At 38.3% G+C, this 17,361-nt stretch overlaps 2 protein-coding genes across 2 annotated transcripts in view; one reads left to right on the plus strand and one right to left on the minus strand.

Moving 5' to 3' along the window:
• The window catches only part of nr3c1 (nuclear receptor subfamily 3, group C, member 1 (glucocorticoid receptor)), a 28,281-nt gene extending 21,711 nt beyond the window's left edge, over window positions 1–6,570 (minus strand). Inside the window, exons 1-2 of the mRNA XM_056250305.1 lie at window positions 6,245–6,570; window positions 3,379–4,478 (exon numbers count right to left, since the gene is read on the minus strand). Of these exons, the coding sequence (XP_056106280.1) occupies window positions 3,379–4,469 (1,091 nt within the window). The 5' untranslated portion in view covers window positions 4,470–4,478; window positions 6,245–6,570. The remainder of the gene's footprint in view (window positions 1–3,378; window positions 4,479–6,244) is intronic.
• Window positions 6,571–12,913: 6,343 nt separating this feature from the next.
• kctd16a (potassium channel tetramerization domain containing 16a) overlaps window positions 12,914–17,361 on the plus strand; it is a 43,480-nt gene continuing 39,032 nt past the window's right edge. The window contains exon 1 of the mRNA XM_056250308.1: window positions 12,914–14,330. Coding sequence (XP_056106283.1) covers window positions 13,526–14,330 — 805 coding nt within the window. The 5' untranslated portion in view covers window positions 12,914–13,525. The remainder of the gene's footprint in view (window positions 14,331–17,361) is intronic.

Genomic DNA, 17,361 nt, shown 5'->3' on the forward strand with positions numbered 1-17,361 from the left:
TAATCATGTTCGTACCACCATTGGCCTGTGGTGAATATATAATAGTCGGGTGTGGCTTTAACTCTAATGTGCAGTCTTTTGAGATCAGATGTCTGTACACAAAAACATGAACACACTGGAGTACTGTTGTCAAAAATATAGATATTTCGATACTTAAATATCTGAAACGATGCCAATATTTTTTTTCTGCAGTATCAATACACCAATACCAGCTGCGCGTTCTCGCTCTCTCTTCTCTCTGGTGAATTGACTTTGACACACACCCACCTCTTCTCATTTGATCCGGTTGAATAGTGTTGGTGCTACAAGTCCTAAATTTTGCAAAACTGTTCTCATTACCGAAGGTTTCACGCTCACACCACTGATCTATATAAGTGGCGCGCACATAAAGCCACCTCTCAAACAGCTCACGAGTACAAAATGTAGGCTAGTAGGCTAGTTCTTTTTCGTGGCTTATTGCGCTTAAATGTTCAAATGCACAATTGCCAAAATGCTGTCTTGGCAAGTATTCAGGTAAATACAGTCAGTTTTGGAACGCAAACAGTTGACAAATAAATCGCATGTTGTGTAACAGTATATTGGATCTGTACTTCAGAATTAAAATTTCCTGATAATTTACTCACCCCCACATCATCAGAAATATTCATGTCTTTCTTTCATCCTTTCTTTCATCCAAATTAAAGTTTTTGAGGAAAACATTCCAGGATTTATCTCCATATAGTGGACTTGGTTATCAACGGGTTGAAGGTCCAAATTGCAGTTTCAATGCAGCTTCAAAGGGAACTACACGATCCCAGCCGAGGAATAAGGGTCTTTTCTAGCGAAACGATCTGTCATTTTCTAAAAAAAAATACTTTTTAACCACAAATGCTCGTCTTGCTCTAGCTGTGATGCGCCACACGTTACGTAATCACGTTGAAACGTCACACGTGACGTAGGCGGAAGTACCCACCTGGTGTTTACAAAGCGAATGTGCAAAGACTAAGTAAAACGCCCTTTACAAATAAAAATCAAAAACCAAAAGGTAAAACAACAGTATCGGACGATTTTGAAATTGCAGGAGAAAATGAGTTTTTCGTCCTACTCTACATTTTCCGCCTACGTCAAGTTACCGCCTGACCTTTTTAAGAAAATGAGTAGGGTTGGGCCGATGGTGATGGCTGACAGACATCACGATGTTTAGACGGCATCGGCTAAACATCGTGATGTCCCCCCGTCCCGTTGCCATGGTGGCGCGTCATGCTTGGCACGTGATTCACCACAGCCAAAAAAGCGCTGTATGACAGATTTAGCGCTTTTATTTCTAAATATGAACAATCTTGCTTACCATGTCATGAACTATCTTCTATTCCGATTCTCAAATATGTGTAAGTGAGTTTGTTTTGTCGTTAAAAAAAAAAAAAAAAAAATGTATCTTGCTCTGTAACGTGAGATGGGCGCCGTGTTTGGGCCGCAGTTCAGAGATTTCTGTCTGTTGGGATTTATTACAGCGCATGAATTCATCAGTTTCTCCCGAAATACATAAAAGTAAGTGGCCGGTGAACTGGGAGAAAAATAGAGTTGACTTTATAGTTATTTACACTGTGTCTCTCTGATATGAAAAAAAGCGTCGTCAAATATATTTGAATGGGTTGTTGCTGCTTCCATAGACACCATTGTGTATTTTACAAACTATAAATGTATTGTTTTGCTATAAATTATATGTATTTAAATGTCTGAAACCTAAAATAAACATTATGTGGTTAAAAACACTGAACAGATGACCTATGACAAGTGCTGAGCGCGTCCGTCTTTGGCTCAGCGCCAGCCATAGAGCGAAAGCACGAAGTTTGAATCTGGCAGTGATGTCACGTCACTGTACATTCGCTCTTAGTGCTCAGCTGCTGCAGAGCGTGCCGAAATCGAAATTGCTGATGAGATATAGAGGAAAATATTTAGTGGAAAATGAGAATATTACGTAAATACCCCCCCCCCCCAAGTCATCGTCCATCGCGATGTTTCACTGTAGACATCGTCTGATGCCAAATTGGTAGACATCGCCCAACCCTCGTGTAGAGCCCTTTGAAGCTGCATTCCCTAACCTGTTGATAACCGTTGAAGTCCACTACATGAAGAAAAATCCTGGAATTTCTTCCTAAAAAACATTCATTTCTTTTTGACTGAAGAAAGAAAGACATGAATATCTTGGATGACGTGGGGGTGAGTAAATGATCAGGAAATTTGAATTCTGAAGTGAACTAATCCTTTAAAGTGGCAGCAGCCTAATAAACCTGCTGCTTTCTGTCATGTTCATCAAAGAAAAAGAGAGAAAGAGAAAGTCACTCACTGCTCTTGACTGAATAACTTTTGTAACATTAATTGTAAGCATTGTATAAAAAATGAATTTTTCAAGGTATCGTATTAAAGCTGCTGCTTTAAAGCGAATCTATTATATAAAGTGCTATATAAATAAACATGGCGTGATGTCACTGGAGTGCTAGGCTCAGCCTCAGACATCACACACCCACAGAACGTTGGCTGAACGTCTCATGCATATGGCACACTTAACTGGAAACACTTCAGGATATTCTAAAACTGATTGGAAACAAATCCGTTGTGACGCCAAACCCCCTCATGGAAGAAGAAAGTGGTCGTGTTTACAACTGTGACAATGAGCGCTTACCAGGATCGACTAAATGCTGGATTATCAAAAGTATGTGAAGGTTGCGGCTCCATTGTTGCAGTATACTTGCACAATGTTCTTGAATGAATAATTTATTAATTTATTTATCGTTGGGACATCGATTTACATTTTCACACCCCTAAACATGATGCGGAACAAAACAAACTGTGATTGGTTGCGTTACATGTCAGTCAAACGTCTGCTCGGGCAGTCCTTGGCCAGTGAAAGCTGTGATGGAGTCCAGACCTTCTGCCGTCAGTCTGAAGGTCTGGCTACGAGAGACTACTGGAGTGCCAAATTGCAGAGCTTGTGTAAACATTCACATAGCTATGATCGGATACTTTCTTAACTGCTGTTTTCTCACCGCTGTCATTTCTGTTGTGCGTTTATTGAATTATTGAGAGGAAAGCACGTGGCACATATTTACATATTCATCTATGTAATCTACTCATCACAATGTGATCCATTCATCACATACGCCGCTCTCAGCAGTGCAGATGGCGCCGGGATGCCTATAAAATGGTTTAGAGCTCAGCACACCAAGATACATTTATAATCACTACAGACATTTCTATGATTTCTTCCATGATTTCTTAAGATTTTAAGTCATTTCTAAGACTTTTCCAGGGCGAGGCACAAATTGAAAAATTCCATGACGCTGGCAATTTTCATCCGTAACTGAAGCACTGACCATCAAGGTGGCTTTCATGGCTTACCTGGCATAGGGGCTTGTGTAGTTTTTGGAAAAGCATTCGCTGGCCCTCTGTTGCATTCCGCTTGCATTCCCAAAGCCCTGGCCCCTGCTCCAACTGTCTTCTGAAGAGCTCAGAGGGGTGTACACGTTAAAGATAGGCTTCTGATCTTTCTGCTGACTGACAGCAGCTGTGGACGGGCCGGCCCCAAAGAGAAAGCTCTGTCCACTTGAAGTGGTGACACCACAAATGTTAATAGGTGTGCTGTGGAGACCAATCTGACAGTAGTTAGTCCCACCGACGTTCTCCTTTTTGATGACCCCTGGAGTACACAGCTGGATTATAGAGTCCTTCTCCACTTTCACAGTGGCCAGGCTGGTAGTGGTGGTGCTGGAAGTGCTCATGCCGTTGAGCGTGCTGTTTACCGAGATCGTGGCCTTTGAGTCCCTCTCTGTATTTGTCGACAAGTCTCCGAGCAGAGCATCTTCACCTATGGTGGAGAGAAACGCGTCATCTGCCACATAGAAATCAGAAGGCGATCCGTCCAACTCAAAGTCCTGCAGGAGGTCCAGAGTGTTGTCACTAAATAGCTTATGATTGCCAACATCAACATCTTTCCCCATTGGACCAAAGGAATCTTGGTCAAGATCCATATCGCATTTATCCATGGGAGAAAATTGCTCTGTTTTTAAAGGAAAGAGATTGGGGTCGACTCCACCGATCATGGAGTCCATTGAAGGGGAGGAGCTATTGAGGTCTGCAATGCTGGCCTCCAGACCTGAGAAGCTGTCCCCCAAAGTGAAAGAGCACAGGGCCTGTTGTTGTTGAGCCCTCTGCTCCTTCCCGACCGCTTTGAGTTCTGAATCTTCCATGAAGAAGCCAAGAGTGGAAGTGGTGTGCTCCTCTAGAGTGGGTGAATTGCTCAGGCCATTGGGAAGGTCCGCGGAAACTGGCTGCATCAGTGGACTGGGTTGAGGAACCATGGACGTGGGAGCGACAGACATGGCGCTTTGTATCCCGCTTCGTAAAATTCCCTCAACTGGGCTGTTGCTGTAATCCAACGTATTCAAACGCCCATCTCTCTTGGCGCCGTTCTTCAGTCCTCCTTGATCCATCTTGCATTACTGTGGTAAAACACAACAAAACAATTATATTTTCTAATACACCATAAATACCATCACTAAAAAAAAAGCATAGTTTACTGTTAGTTACATGAAAACAAAACATGATTAAAAGAGGTAAAGACAAAAATGCACCATGGTAACAACTTGTCTGAAATCATGCTGATTTATTTTCAATGTTTGAAACAGTGCTGCTTAACATTTTTTATAACCTGTGATACTTTTTTCAGGATTCTTTGATGAATAAGTTAAAAAAGAACAGCATTTATTCAAAATAGAAATCTTTTGTAACAAATTACAATATACACTACCGTTCAGACGTTTGGTGTCAGTAATTTTTTCTTTTTTAAAATAAATTAATACTTTTATTCAGCAAGGATTAGTTAAATTGATAAAAAATGTATTAGGAAAGATTTCTATTTTGAATAAATGCAGTTATTTTTTTACTTTTTATTCATAAATGAATCCTGAAAAAAGTATCACAGGTTCCAAAAAACTATTTCAACATTGATCAAATCACATATTGGATTTCTGATGGATCATGTGACACTGAGGACTGGAGTAACAATGCTGAAAATTCAGCTTTGCATCACAGAAATAAATTATATTTGAAAATATATTAAACTACAAAACCATTATTTTAAATTATAATAATATTTCACAATATTAATGATTTTTCTGTATTTTATAAATAAATGCAGGCTTGATGAGCATATGATACTTATTTCAAAAACATTAAAAATAGTAGGTTTTCTTTCCAAACTGTTGACCGGTACAGTATATTCACTTATTAATATTATTCTGTCTTGATTTTTTTCTGCGTATTGAGGGCCTAAGCTTCACCAAGGCAAATCGCTTATGTGTGTAAGCAAGAATACTTGACAATAAATCTCATTCTGATTCTAAAATAGCATAGTTGCTCACATTTACTCTGAGGTAAACTGTGGTAACTTAGTATTAGCCACAACAACAAACAGCAGTACTATTGTATGACGTGATAAAAAAAATAAACAAACAAAAAGACCCGCGAGAAGTTGGACTGTTCTGCATAAACGCCACATAAACTGTAACTATGCGTGCTTTGAAATTATATATTTTGACACTGGATGAGTTATCTATATTTAACGTTAAATGTATTAAAATAACAGTAACGCCGTTGGACATACGTCTCGTACTTACTTGCACACAGTAACTTAGCCTAATTATTAAACTTATTAAAGTAACTAGATGTTTTTATAATAACTACCTCATAAAATATCTCAATCTTTAACGTTATAAGCACTATTTTGTCCAAAACGCCTCATCATCTGCAGCTGAATGCGTGGAGCTTACATCTTTCGACCATTATTTTAATAAACGGATAAAAATCCAAATGTGTACCGTTAAGTCTCGCGCTGATCTCGCGACTCGCGTTCTTGTAGCAGCAGCACGAGCGCGCGCGGATCAGTCAGTGTGACACGCACTGAGGCCTACTCTAGTACTCACACCCACTGCTAACCCACAGCAGACAGACGAGTCAATCACTTCAAATTTCAACTCTGAACCCCTAAAATAACGCGCAATACCTATGCAACAGCCAAAACACAACATACATCACCCTAACAGGACTGCAATAACGGTTTAATGGCGTGAAAAACAAGTCGCGAGATCAGTCAGAGTGTAGAAACGAGAGTTACTAATTTAAAACGAGTTGCTATACTTTTACGCTATGAATACGTATATTAGTATCCAGGTGCACGATAGACAAGAAAAGATCTGGAAATGCGTACCTTTTGATATTTACGTTCCTGTTTTGATTTGTTGCATCATCTGACATTGTTTTAGTGTAGAGGTTTCTGCTGAAAGCGATTAGCAACAACATGAGCCTTCACCGCAGTCTGAGGTCGTTTTAGAAGAGCAAGACAAATCGCAAACTGCGAGAAAAAGGTCGCGGGTCGGATATCGTCCAGCGTTTTAGTCCGAATTCATAACCCCATCTGGGTAATCCAGGCAATTTTCTCATTTTCGGCCATGAGAAAAGAGGCGTGCCACATAAAACCCTAAACCATAAAAACATTCAAAATGGAGATTACAGTGGAGGTCCGTGGCGACACTGTTTACAACGTGCAGTGCGACCTATTGGCAGTGACGAGTTATTACATCTCGCCTCTTATTACAGTGACTTCACTGGGTGAGATGAGAGTAACCTCGGTGATATCACCATCATAAAACACACACACACACACACACACACACACACACACACACACACACACACACACACACACACACACACACACACACACACACACACACACACACTGCCTCCTCTCTCTTCACTGCTTCTATTTCTGTTGTTCTTCTGTTTCTCTCATACACATGCACACATTGGCGACGCTGTATAACTTTAACATTATTACATGAATGGGTCATTGACAAATAAAGCTTCAAAAAGGTTTTTTTAAAAATATATTTTCAATACTGATGTAATGCATATTTGTTAAGTCATGAACAATGTGTTTAAACAAGTTTCAGTTGTTGAATAACATTTCAAAGTGTTTACATTCTTTTTTGTTGTTGTTGTTGTTGTTTCATGTTATCATGTAAATGCATGCTTTCATGTCAGGCTGTACAACCAAATAGTTGTGTATATATATATATATATATATATATATATATATATATATATATATATAGCCTATATTTGAGAGAGATCTACAAACCTTTTCACTGCCTCAAGGATCATTTGAGGTCTTCTGGATGATGAATTATTATGTTTACTGTTTTGTCAATTCATAATAAAATAAATAAATAAATAAATAAAAACTCATGTTTGCAGTTGTGCCACCCATACAAATTGCTGGACAATTTTTTTCAATGATCTCAACAGAAATGTATTTATATGAAAGGTTTCAAAGATAAAATTATGCCATAGTATTTAGTTTTTTTTTGTTTTGTTTTTTTAGCCTATTAAAGCACAGTTTTAAATAGTTTGCTTAGTCTGTTCATTTGTTCAGGCAGTTGCAGCACCTGACATTTTGGGGGTTGAAGATAACAAACCATAAAATAATATGTATTATTGAAATGTAGGCTACCTACTAAAACTGAATTCAATAGGTTTTATAGAATAAAGTGAATAAAGAATACATTTATCAAATGTATTCTTTATATTTTAAAAGGAAAGAATGCACTTGGACACAAAAATGTGTATGTCGTTGACCCGTAATACATAAATGATCATTAGTTCATGAACATAGAAGTAAAATGACTTGGCCTATTAATAAAGTTTGTGTTTCAAGCACAATTCCCTAGCTTAGCTTTATTTAGTTTCTGTGCATTTATTATTGATCAGATTGTCTTATGCATCTTCTCGCAATATATCCTAGAAATATATCCATTAATATATCCTAGAAATATATATATATATTTTTTTTTACATGCGTTTAAAAAAAAATTAGATAAAGAGAGTGTAAAGTTGTTCAGGATAAATATTAACACATGTAAGCTGAGAATGCAATACTATGTTCAAACAGTGCTTTAAATGGCATGGTCACAACAGACAAACCAGGTTATGTTTATTCCAGATATTTTCTGATGTGGCAGTTCTGCAAATCATTGTCAACGACCAACCAAAAATTCAGCAATGATGTGCTGTCAGTAATTACACATTTAAATAAATAAATAAATAAAATGTACACAGAATTCATTTAAAAATCTTGAATGAATCTACATTGGGTTACAATAATGAAAGTAGGGTCAGGTGTTCACTTTAATAGGCTTGTTCGACTTCATGCAGCTCTGCGCAGACCGATCGGCGGCAGACTTGAAGCAGTGCATGCCGGTTAGAAATGTTGTCCGACTTGATACAGCGCCGACGCCACGTGACTGTGACGTATGCCATCAAAGTACCGCGAGAGCGATTCGAGAGTAGCCGGAGAACTCAGCCAGCGCAGCTTCTGAAGAGCGGCTGCTCTGGGCTGCACGAGCTCTGATGACGACACAGCTGTTCCACGATTGGCCGGATTCACCGCATGACAACGATCACGTGCGTTTCGTGTTTATTCTCACACCTTTAGTTCCACTTAAGCTCACAAATCAGTTTTTTTAATTACAGTAAACACTCTTTTCATGTAGTCGCGATTTATTGTGTTATGTTTATCAAAATAAAACTGATTAAAAAACGTTGATTCCACTTCATTGATAGTAGGCCTGGCTGTAGGCTTATGTTGAACTTTATTCTTGTTCAAACAAACGCTGTATGAAGCAGTACATAAAGTATTGAATGAAAATGTCTCTGAAACATCTGTGTATTTGGCAAATATTGCATTTATTTCACTTTAGCTGTGGTAAAGTATGCAAACACCACGTGAGCGGTCACTACGGGAACCCGAAAGTGTCCGACTTCACGTCTCCGTTTGCAGCTCCTCCCCGCCTGCACGCGGCTACTCTCGCCGATCAGTTACATCCAGCCGCAGCCGATGTCGAACACACCTAATGACTCTTCAAGATATCATGTGACTCTTCAACTAAAGTGGTGCTAGTAGAGTAATTATTGAAATAAAGCCAAATTATGTACAGTGGATATAAAAAGTCTACACACCACTGTTAAAAATATGTTTTTTGTTACATAAAAAAATGAAACAAATATAAATATTTTGCACTAGACTACCCTGCAGGTATGAGGAACACATTTCAATGTGTGTAGAAGGTGACCAGTATTTATTTTACAGCATCGGCAGAACCGAAGAACAGACGTTTTAATGTGAAAAAGTGCTTTCTCCACTTAGCCAAAGGGGAATGTTGTAGCTTTGAATCAAGTTTTTGCTTTTCTGAATACACTCAAATTTAAAGTAATTATATTGACAATTTAAAATGTTAAAAGTTTTTAGTTAAAGTAAGAAAAGTTTTTGCAGTTTATGAAAGAGGAATATACTGTTTGAGAAATTTTGTATTTTTTAAGTATTGTATTACCCTACATTTTTTTGTTAAGACTTTCAACAAAATTAATAAAATGAGATGACATCAAATCAGTCAGTGAATTATAAGTACACATAATAAGTTGTGGTTACTTAGTTTTTATTTATAAATGTTGTTATAACGTAATAACAGCACATTTTATTTCAATAACTTTTACTTGCCAGAGTAACTTGGAATTGTCAAGTTCACATAACTTATTTTTTTCAATTATGCATGAAGTTTATTTACTTAAAATTTTTAAGGCAACGGGTTTCCTCACTTTTTTTAAGTTGTCAACTGATCACTTTTTACAGTGAAAATACAACCTGTGCAATGCCACTGAACACAGAAGAAAGATAATAACCCCCCCAAAATGTATTAAATAAATGTAATTGTTCAGAAATAAACAAATCATTACGCTCATCTGAAAACCTGTCTTCACCTGAAGCGATTCTGATAAATCTCAGCTGTTGTTGTAAGATTTTTCTGACCTCTTGGTTGCATGCATTAGATGGAACACAGTGGAGACAGTAATCAACAAGGGGAGAAAGTTTGGCACAACAGTGTTATTAACAAGAACGGTATAGGCTGTCCCTCCAAAATTGATGAGAAGACAAAGAGAAATAATAATAATAATAATAAATTGAATTTGTATAGCGCTTTTCTCGAACTCAAAGTCGCTTTACAGGGCAGGTGAATAAGCAAGACAACAACAAAAAAATCTGGTCATGGAGGCTGTCAAGAGGCCTACAGCAACATAAAAAGAGAGTTGCTGGGGGGGGGGGGGGGGGGGTGGGAGAACTTTCAAAATGAAGAGAACTTTCAGCATGAAAATGATCCAAAACACTCATCTGAATCAACTAAAGAATGGCTTCAGCAAAGAAAGATGAAAGTTTTGGAATGGCCCAGCCAGAGCCCAGACCTGATCCTATAGAAAAGTTGTGGGGGGATCTGAAAAGGGCAGCGTAACAAAGATGCAGCTGTTTTGATGGACTTTTTATGTCTACAGGGGTCTTCAACGTTTTTCAGGGCAACGACCCCTTAGGCGAAAGAGGGTTTGTAGATTTCAAGAAATTTAGATATAAACTTTATTTAACGTTTTTTCTTCTTTTTTCTTCTTCTTCAGTTTTTTGCATTTAAAATGATTTAAAAATGGCCGCTGCAAAAAACACGCTGTTAATAGGAACATTTCACATTCTCCAGAGCGCAAATAAAGCCTATATAGAGTTTGACAAATCTCGCCAATATATAATATTATATTATTACAGTGAGTATCAATTGAGGGTGCATGGTCTTGATTTTGTATCAGGGTGCTTATTTAAATTTGACTTTGTGATGTTTTAATAATATGTGCAACGGATTCATGCGAACGGGGATCGTTTTGACAACGTTGTCGTCTGTATGTCAAAAATGCAAAAGAAAAAGTTTTTTCCATTTTTAGTACATTCAACATATTAATAAAACTGTATCTCAATTATGCTAAAATAACACAACTTCGTAGATATGCATATGGAGAAACCGCAGAAGGTTTTGTTTCATGTCTGTCATGTGATCCCCTGTTATAGTCATGTGATCGTGCCATGTGTTCCCCATGTGAATGTGTCATGTTGTCATTGGTTGATTGTCTTGATTATGGTCACAGATGTCCCTTGTCATTAGTCTTGTGTTTTTAAGCCCTCATGTTTGCCATGTGCCATTATTGTTTGTGTAACCACTGTTCGCTCATGTTCATGTTTTGAGTTCATGCCTTTGTTTTATGTTTGATCCTGTTTTGAATAAATGTTGCACTTGGGTTCTTCAAACTTGCCTTCAACTTACTTACAGAAATGGGATGGTCTGTAAGTTAAGTTTCCATTTTCATGTAAAATGGGTGGAGGTGTACATAACTCTATTTTAGAAACTGTCAGGAATAATGAAACCGTTAAAAAAATATGGGTAGAAATCACAATATGTTTACCGCAAGGAAAAGGACTCTCAAAAGCACACCATGGAGCTGAAAAATAAATAATTGCAATAATGGCACTCTTCTGCTTCCATTAAGCACGAAGGCCCTCCACATGTAGAAACATCCAAATCCACATAAATGGCTCCTCTCTGAGGCAGGGGTGGCTGAAATCCAGAGAATACTAAAAATCTAGGTCAATGGATTGCTGCACAGCTATGACGGCTCCCTCCTCCAGAGAAGTGTATGCGTTATACTTATGGATGGATGAAGACCACACAGTTTGACCAGTAATCCAAGTAATGAAAAGATAATATGTGTTTATACGTGGATTATCTGTAATGCAACATCTAAGCTTTACATGAATCCGTGGATGAATGGAGTAATGCACATTTTTATTTGATTTATTGCATTTCTTAATTTACATTTTATATTGGAAATACTCATCCAGACAGGGCTGAATGAGTAAAGAGTGATGGTACCTTAAGAGTTGTCCTGCATTATTTAAGTGTTTTAAAGGCAGTGGCTGCAGGCATGTCTTCAACTTTGCATGTCATCATCATGCACCAAATCTTACCTGCTTTAAAAACGAGGACTAAATCAAATCAAACAGACAGACAGAGTACATCCTGGCAGCCTATAGTTAAATGATTCATGTCATCTGAGAATTGAGTATTTTTAGAAGTGCCCAAGAGAGAAGAAACTTCATCTCGAATGCCGAAGATATCATCATGTTCATGCCTGTATTCCTGTACGTATCAATGCATACATTTGCGGGTCCTTTATAATGAAACATTATTGCAGATAAAAAGAAAACAGCAGAGCATTTGCCATCTGAATCCCACTCACAGTTTCTCCTGTCGGTGCCTAGCAACACTTTTTCAGCAGAATACACAAAATTAGCAGGGTAAGCGTGACCACAGCCTCAAAGCCATCGCTCAGTGAAGCTGAGCTCACAAATTCCTTGAAACAAGATCAGCACACAATGCCAAAGGTTTGCATGCCTAAATAAACATGTTCTCTAACTCAAAGAATCCTCTGGGTGCACATTATATTGTGAGGGTAAGTCAATAAAATGCCATTAAATCTGTGATATAAATTCAGAGGGGATTTTACAAAACATTCTGAAACCGCAAAACCGGTCGAAACTGAAATCTTGCTGAGTTGTAATAGTGACAAGAAATGTAGCTACATCGAATATCATATAACGCTCAAATTATATGTCAGCTGCCTAGTAAGCCAACTGGAACCAAGTTTATGGGGATCTGTCCATGGTCCTGAAACCATAACATACACTGAGGTCCCCTAAAACATCCCAAAGCTAATCTCTGGAAAGGCATGTGGGATTTGAGCTCAACCACTACTAATAAATCAATGAAGTTCTGAGATGAAACCGTACAGTGCATCCTTACCAATTCATGTTCTTATCTAGCACAATAATTGCATGAGCATGTTTGGAAATCTGGAGAAGAAGGGTACAATGCTTGTATCTTTCCAGCTGTCATTTTCCTTTAAGATGATGTAAGGCTCATCTCCCTAAGAATGGTCTCCCTCCCCCGTCCTGAGCCTCTCTCAGCACGCTGCATTCATTCGCACTACGCTGCTGATGCTCTGGAGAGTAAGGATGCTCAAACTTCCCAACGCACCCTCCTCTTCAACTCGAGATCCTTTTAATGAAATGCTGGGTGGGAGCCAGGTACACGGAGACTAACTGTTCCGGACGGACCAGATTTCATGAGAGAGAAGCACTCTTCAGGAGGAAGTTGAAGCTGTCTTGGTTGGTGCAGTTTTTCATTTTTTATAAGCAGAACTTATTTTTGGATCCTCAGCTGGAGGTTACACGAGCTGCACAATTGGTTCCCTTGGGTGAGAGCTCTTCTATTTCTACATTATTATAAATAACAGGAGATGTGTGTTCAGATATATCATCTGGCAATAGATGCCCAGTCGTATTAGTGGGAGAAGGCTAACAGTCTCACTGTGTCATTTTGATACATTTATACTTTCATAAACACTCTGCAGGTCCTCAGAGATGCTGTGCATAACACAATGGACTGTGAACGTCTGTTAAAGAGTGTGCAGGTTATGTTCCTCTTGACTTTTTGCTCACTAAAGAGAAATCAAAAACTTTTGCATATTCGCTTTTGCATTTTTTGAAGTGTGCAACGCCAAAATGGCCCTGACTGAAAATTGCAGGACTTATCAAACGCCCAAGGACAGTGGATGTGCTCAGAGTTGCTCTTCTGATGTGATTGAGCTCAATGTAGGTGGACAGGTGTATTACACACGCCATGCCACCCTAACCAGCGTGCCAAACTCACTGCTGGGGAAATTATTCTCCACTAAAAAGGACATTTCCAACGACCTCGCGCAGGACATCAAGGGACGCTACTTCATTGACAGGGACGGATTTCTGTTTCGATATGTTTTGGACTATCTCCGCGATAAGAACGTCGTCCTGCCGGATTATTTCCCGGAGAAGGGAAGGCTGAAACGGGAGGCTGAGTTCTTCCAGCTACCCGAGCTCGTCAAAATCCTGACACCAGATGATTCTATTCACAATGATTTTGACGAAGCATCCCAGGGAAGCGATCAGAGACTGTTCCCTGCATCTTACCTGGACGCGCGCGATAGGTGCTACGGCTTCATCACGGTGGGATACAAGAGCTCGTGCGCCCTCGGGAGGGACGCTGATCCAAAAGCTCGAGGAATACCCAAAATCTTTATTTGCGGAAGGGTCGGTCTGGCTAAAGAAGTTTTTGGAGACACGTTAAACGAGAACCGGGATCCTGACAGGGCACCTGAGCGATACACTTCTCAGTTTTCCCTGAAGTTTCGCCACCTGGAGCGAGCGTTTGATATGCTCGCGGAGAGCGGATTCCACATCGTCGCGTGCAATTCATCACTCACCACATCTCCTCACAACAGACATACAGATGACAGAAACTGGGCCAACAACACGGAGTATGTCTTCTACCGTAAGTACAGCAAACAAAAATGGCAGTCGGACATTATCTCTAAATCATAATCGATTGTTGTCAATTATATCGATTTAAGGCCAAATCGAATTATTTTTTCTTCAGTAGCAAATGTAGCCTATGTTTGACCACTGAATACCACGACTGGTCAATCAGAATCAAATATAACAGTGCTCCAATTTATAAAATCCTAATTAATAAAACATTTAGGATAAAGTGAATTTGAGTAAGATGCACAACATTACCAGCACTGTGAGTTTTTACACTTTTCTCAGCCGGAACCGCTAGGCGGCGCACATAGTTTGTTCAATTCTATCCTGATCAATTCTATAATCTGCCTCAAACTAAATTGTTCTTAATTCTGTAGGTGACAAATGCACGTCCCTTCAAATATTAGTTGACTGAATTGAGTTTTTCCAGTAAGAACATTGATAGAAGAGAGAGAGAGGGAGAGAGAGAGACAGAGAGAGAGAGAGAGAGAGAGAGAGAGAGAGAGAGAGAGAGAGAGAGAGAGAGAGAGAGAGAGAAGCTTTTGAGCCAATGCAGATGTGAAGAATTCCCTCAAGTAGGCTATAGCTCTCAGGAATATGAACAGAGTGTGGCATATGAATATTTCAGTAATCTACCAGAGTGACGGTCATGTCACCCCCCCCCCCCCCCTCTCTCTTTTTCTCTCTCTTTATTTAAATACATGTGCACCTTTTGGATATAATTGTTCTCCAGCGCCTGCATTCATTAGTAGTTCATTTGACTTGCTTTTGTCTTAAATGAGAGAGATGTTTAAGCATATGGCCAATTAAAAATCACTTTGTGCTTAATTCCAAACGAGTCCCCTTGGAAAACCTAAAAAGAGTGGGCCTGGAACGGAGAGCTTTTGGAGGACAGTCACTAGATCTTTTGGGGCGAATGGACATATGGCTGCTTAATGATTTGTTCTTTGTCATCAGTATAATTACTGCAGCATTCAGCACCTCATACACATAATGGAAAAACTTATGACAAATCAAGATATACAATAAAGGTATGAGGATGCTTGTACGTCACGGTTACTACATCTACGCCACAGTCACGCTGATATTCAGACCGACAGCATGATTGCAAATGTGATATTGGTTTTACTCATTAGTTCATTAAACAAGAAGTTAAAATCAGCATGATCTGTATATTCAGCCTATCTATTTTTTTTTCTAAATGCATTGATCTTATTGTGAACTATACATCTGTGCACGTTTCTTTCTTTTCTTTTTTACCTCGTAATGTTTAATCAAAATGTCAGATGTATGCAGGACTTTTCCAATTATATAGTCACTTAAACCCGTCCCTGCAAGCTAACAGTAATCTTCCTCCACTTTTGATTGCAAAACCCACATATCAACATCCAATCAAAAACCGATGCATTGAACCAAGTCCCCGCCCTACATTTTTTCTTTTTCTGTAATCCGTAATCTGTAATTCTGTAATCAAAGTTTCACTCTGATGGTAGTAAAAAATCTATCGCTACTTCCGTTTCATTGCAACTTTGAATGATGAGTAATTTACATTTTAAACACAATAGTGCAGTTGCTTTGTAATTTTTTTTGTCCACCAAGCCCAAGCAGAATTAAACGTTGTCTCAGACAGTATCAGTGTTTTATTCAAGAATGAATCAGTGTTTTCGAACAAATCGATTAAATGAATGATTCAATGACTTGTAAGGACAGTAATTTGTTTCATTCCTGAATAATTCAGTGTATTTGACTGAATCGAATGAATAAATAATACAATGAATTAGTGAGCCACTCAGTCAGATGCTATATAAATTAAATATATTAAGAAACATACATTTTCTCTATTATAATCAGTTACGTAATCATTACTTAAGTAACACAGTTTTCCGTTTTATGTTTTCATTAGGAAAGCACTTGATTGGCAAGTTCAAGTGTGCATATTTGTTTTACAGGGAAATGATACCTTTAATTTATGTTTATATAAGACCATTGCTGAACTTTATGGCAGATACAATTTTATGGCTTTTCTCAAAGATTTACAAGCAAACACAGAATTACTAAGAATCTCAAAGGGCAATCACATACAAATTATCTTTCACAAAAATAATCACATGTATCACCTAAAAATCCAGATACTCACATTAAACTTCACATAAAATAGATTGTTTTTGTTTCATGTGATGCCTATTTCTTGTGCAGACTCATTCGTATATTTAAGCAAAAGTGGAGAATCACCACTCACCAGGGGTGTCATGAAATTATTTTATTGAGAGGACAGGAGTGCTGGTTCACTTGATCCCATAGACGAGCGAAATAAGAAATGACAAAAGAAAAGAAAAGCACTTTTTATCTACTTAGTTGTTACTTTATATTAGGGTAAGATGTGACAATCTACTGTACACATTTTATTTAACCTGAAAGCGGACCTGGCTTTAAATCCTAACCTATTACTTCTTTTAATAAAGCAAACAAATGAATTTGACAGCTAGTGATCATCATGAATTTTCATGATGAAAGAATAAAAAGAAAAAAAAGAAGCAGGTTTGACATTCTTTTCCTCAGAAAAAAGTCATATGAGTGTGGAGAGACATGAGGGTGTGTCAATGATCACATCATTTTCAGTTTAAAGCAAAAAATACTAATACTATGAATGACTGTTAATATGTGTTTTCCACCACAGTGTTAGGAAATTGTGCATTGTATATTTGTTGCATTTAAAATAACTCTGTTAACAAGATAAAATGATAATGTTAGATGCATTTCAAATAATGGTTGAAATGTCATATTTTCACTTTACCCTGCACTGTTCAGTTTACAGCATGATTGGTTCTTGTTTCTCTTCTGAATTAGTTTGCTCTTGAATCCCCTGGTAAATGAACCAGTTGCTTTTTACAGGCCTCACTGCCTTATTTGTGCTGTTACTTCTCAGAACATCAACCACATGACACATTTGACCAATTTAGACTGCCCAAATGATTGGTAACATATAATTTGCGGTCAATAAGGTTGCTTTTCTCAGTTTTTCCTTACAGCTTCTTGCATGC

The sequence above is a fragment of the Rhinichthys klamathensis genome, unplaced genomic scaffold (assembly GCF_029890125.1).
Source record: "Rhinichthys klamathensis goyatoka isolate OS25496 unplaced genomic scaffold, OSU_Roscu_1.1 h1tg000068l_1, whole genome shotgun sequence".
Lineage (NCBI taxonomy): Eukaryota > Metazoa > Chordata > Actinopteri > Cypriniformes > Leuciscidae > Rhinichthys > Rhinichthys klamathensis.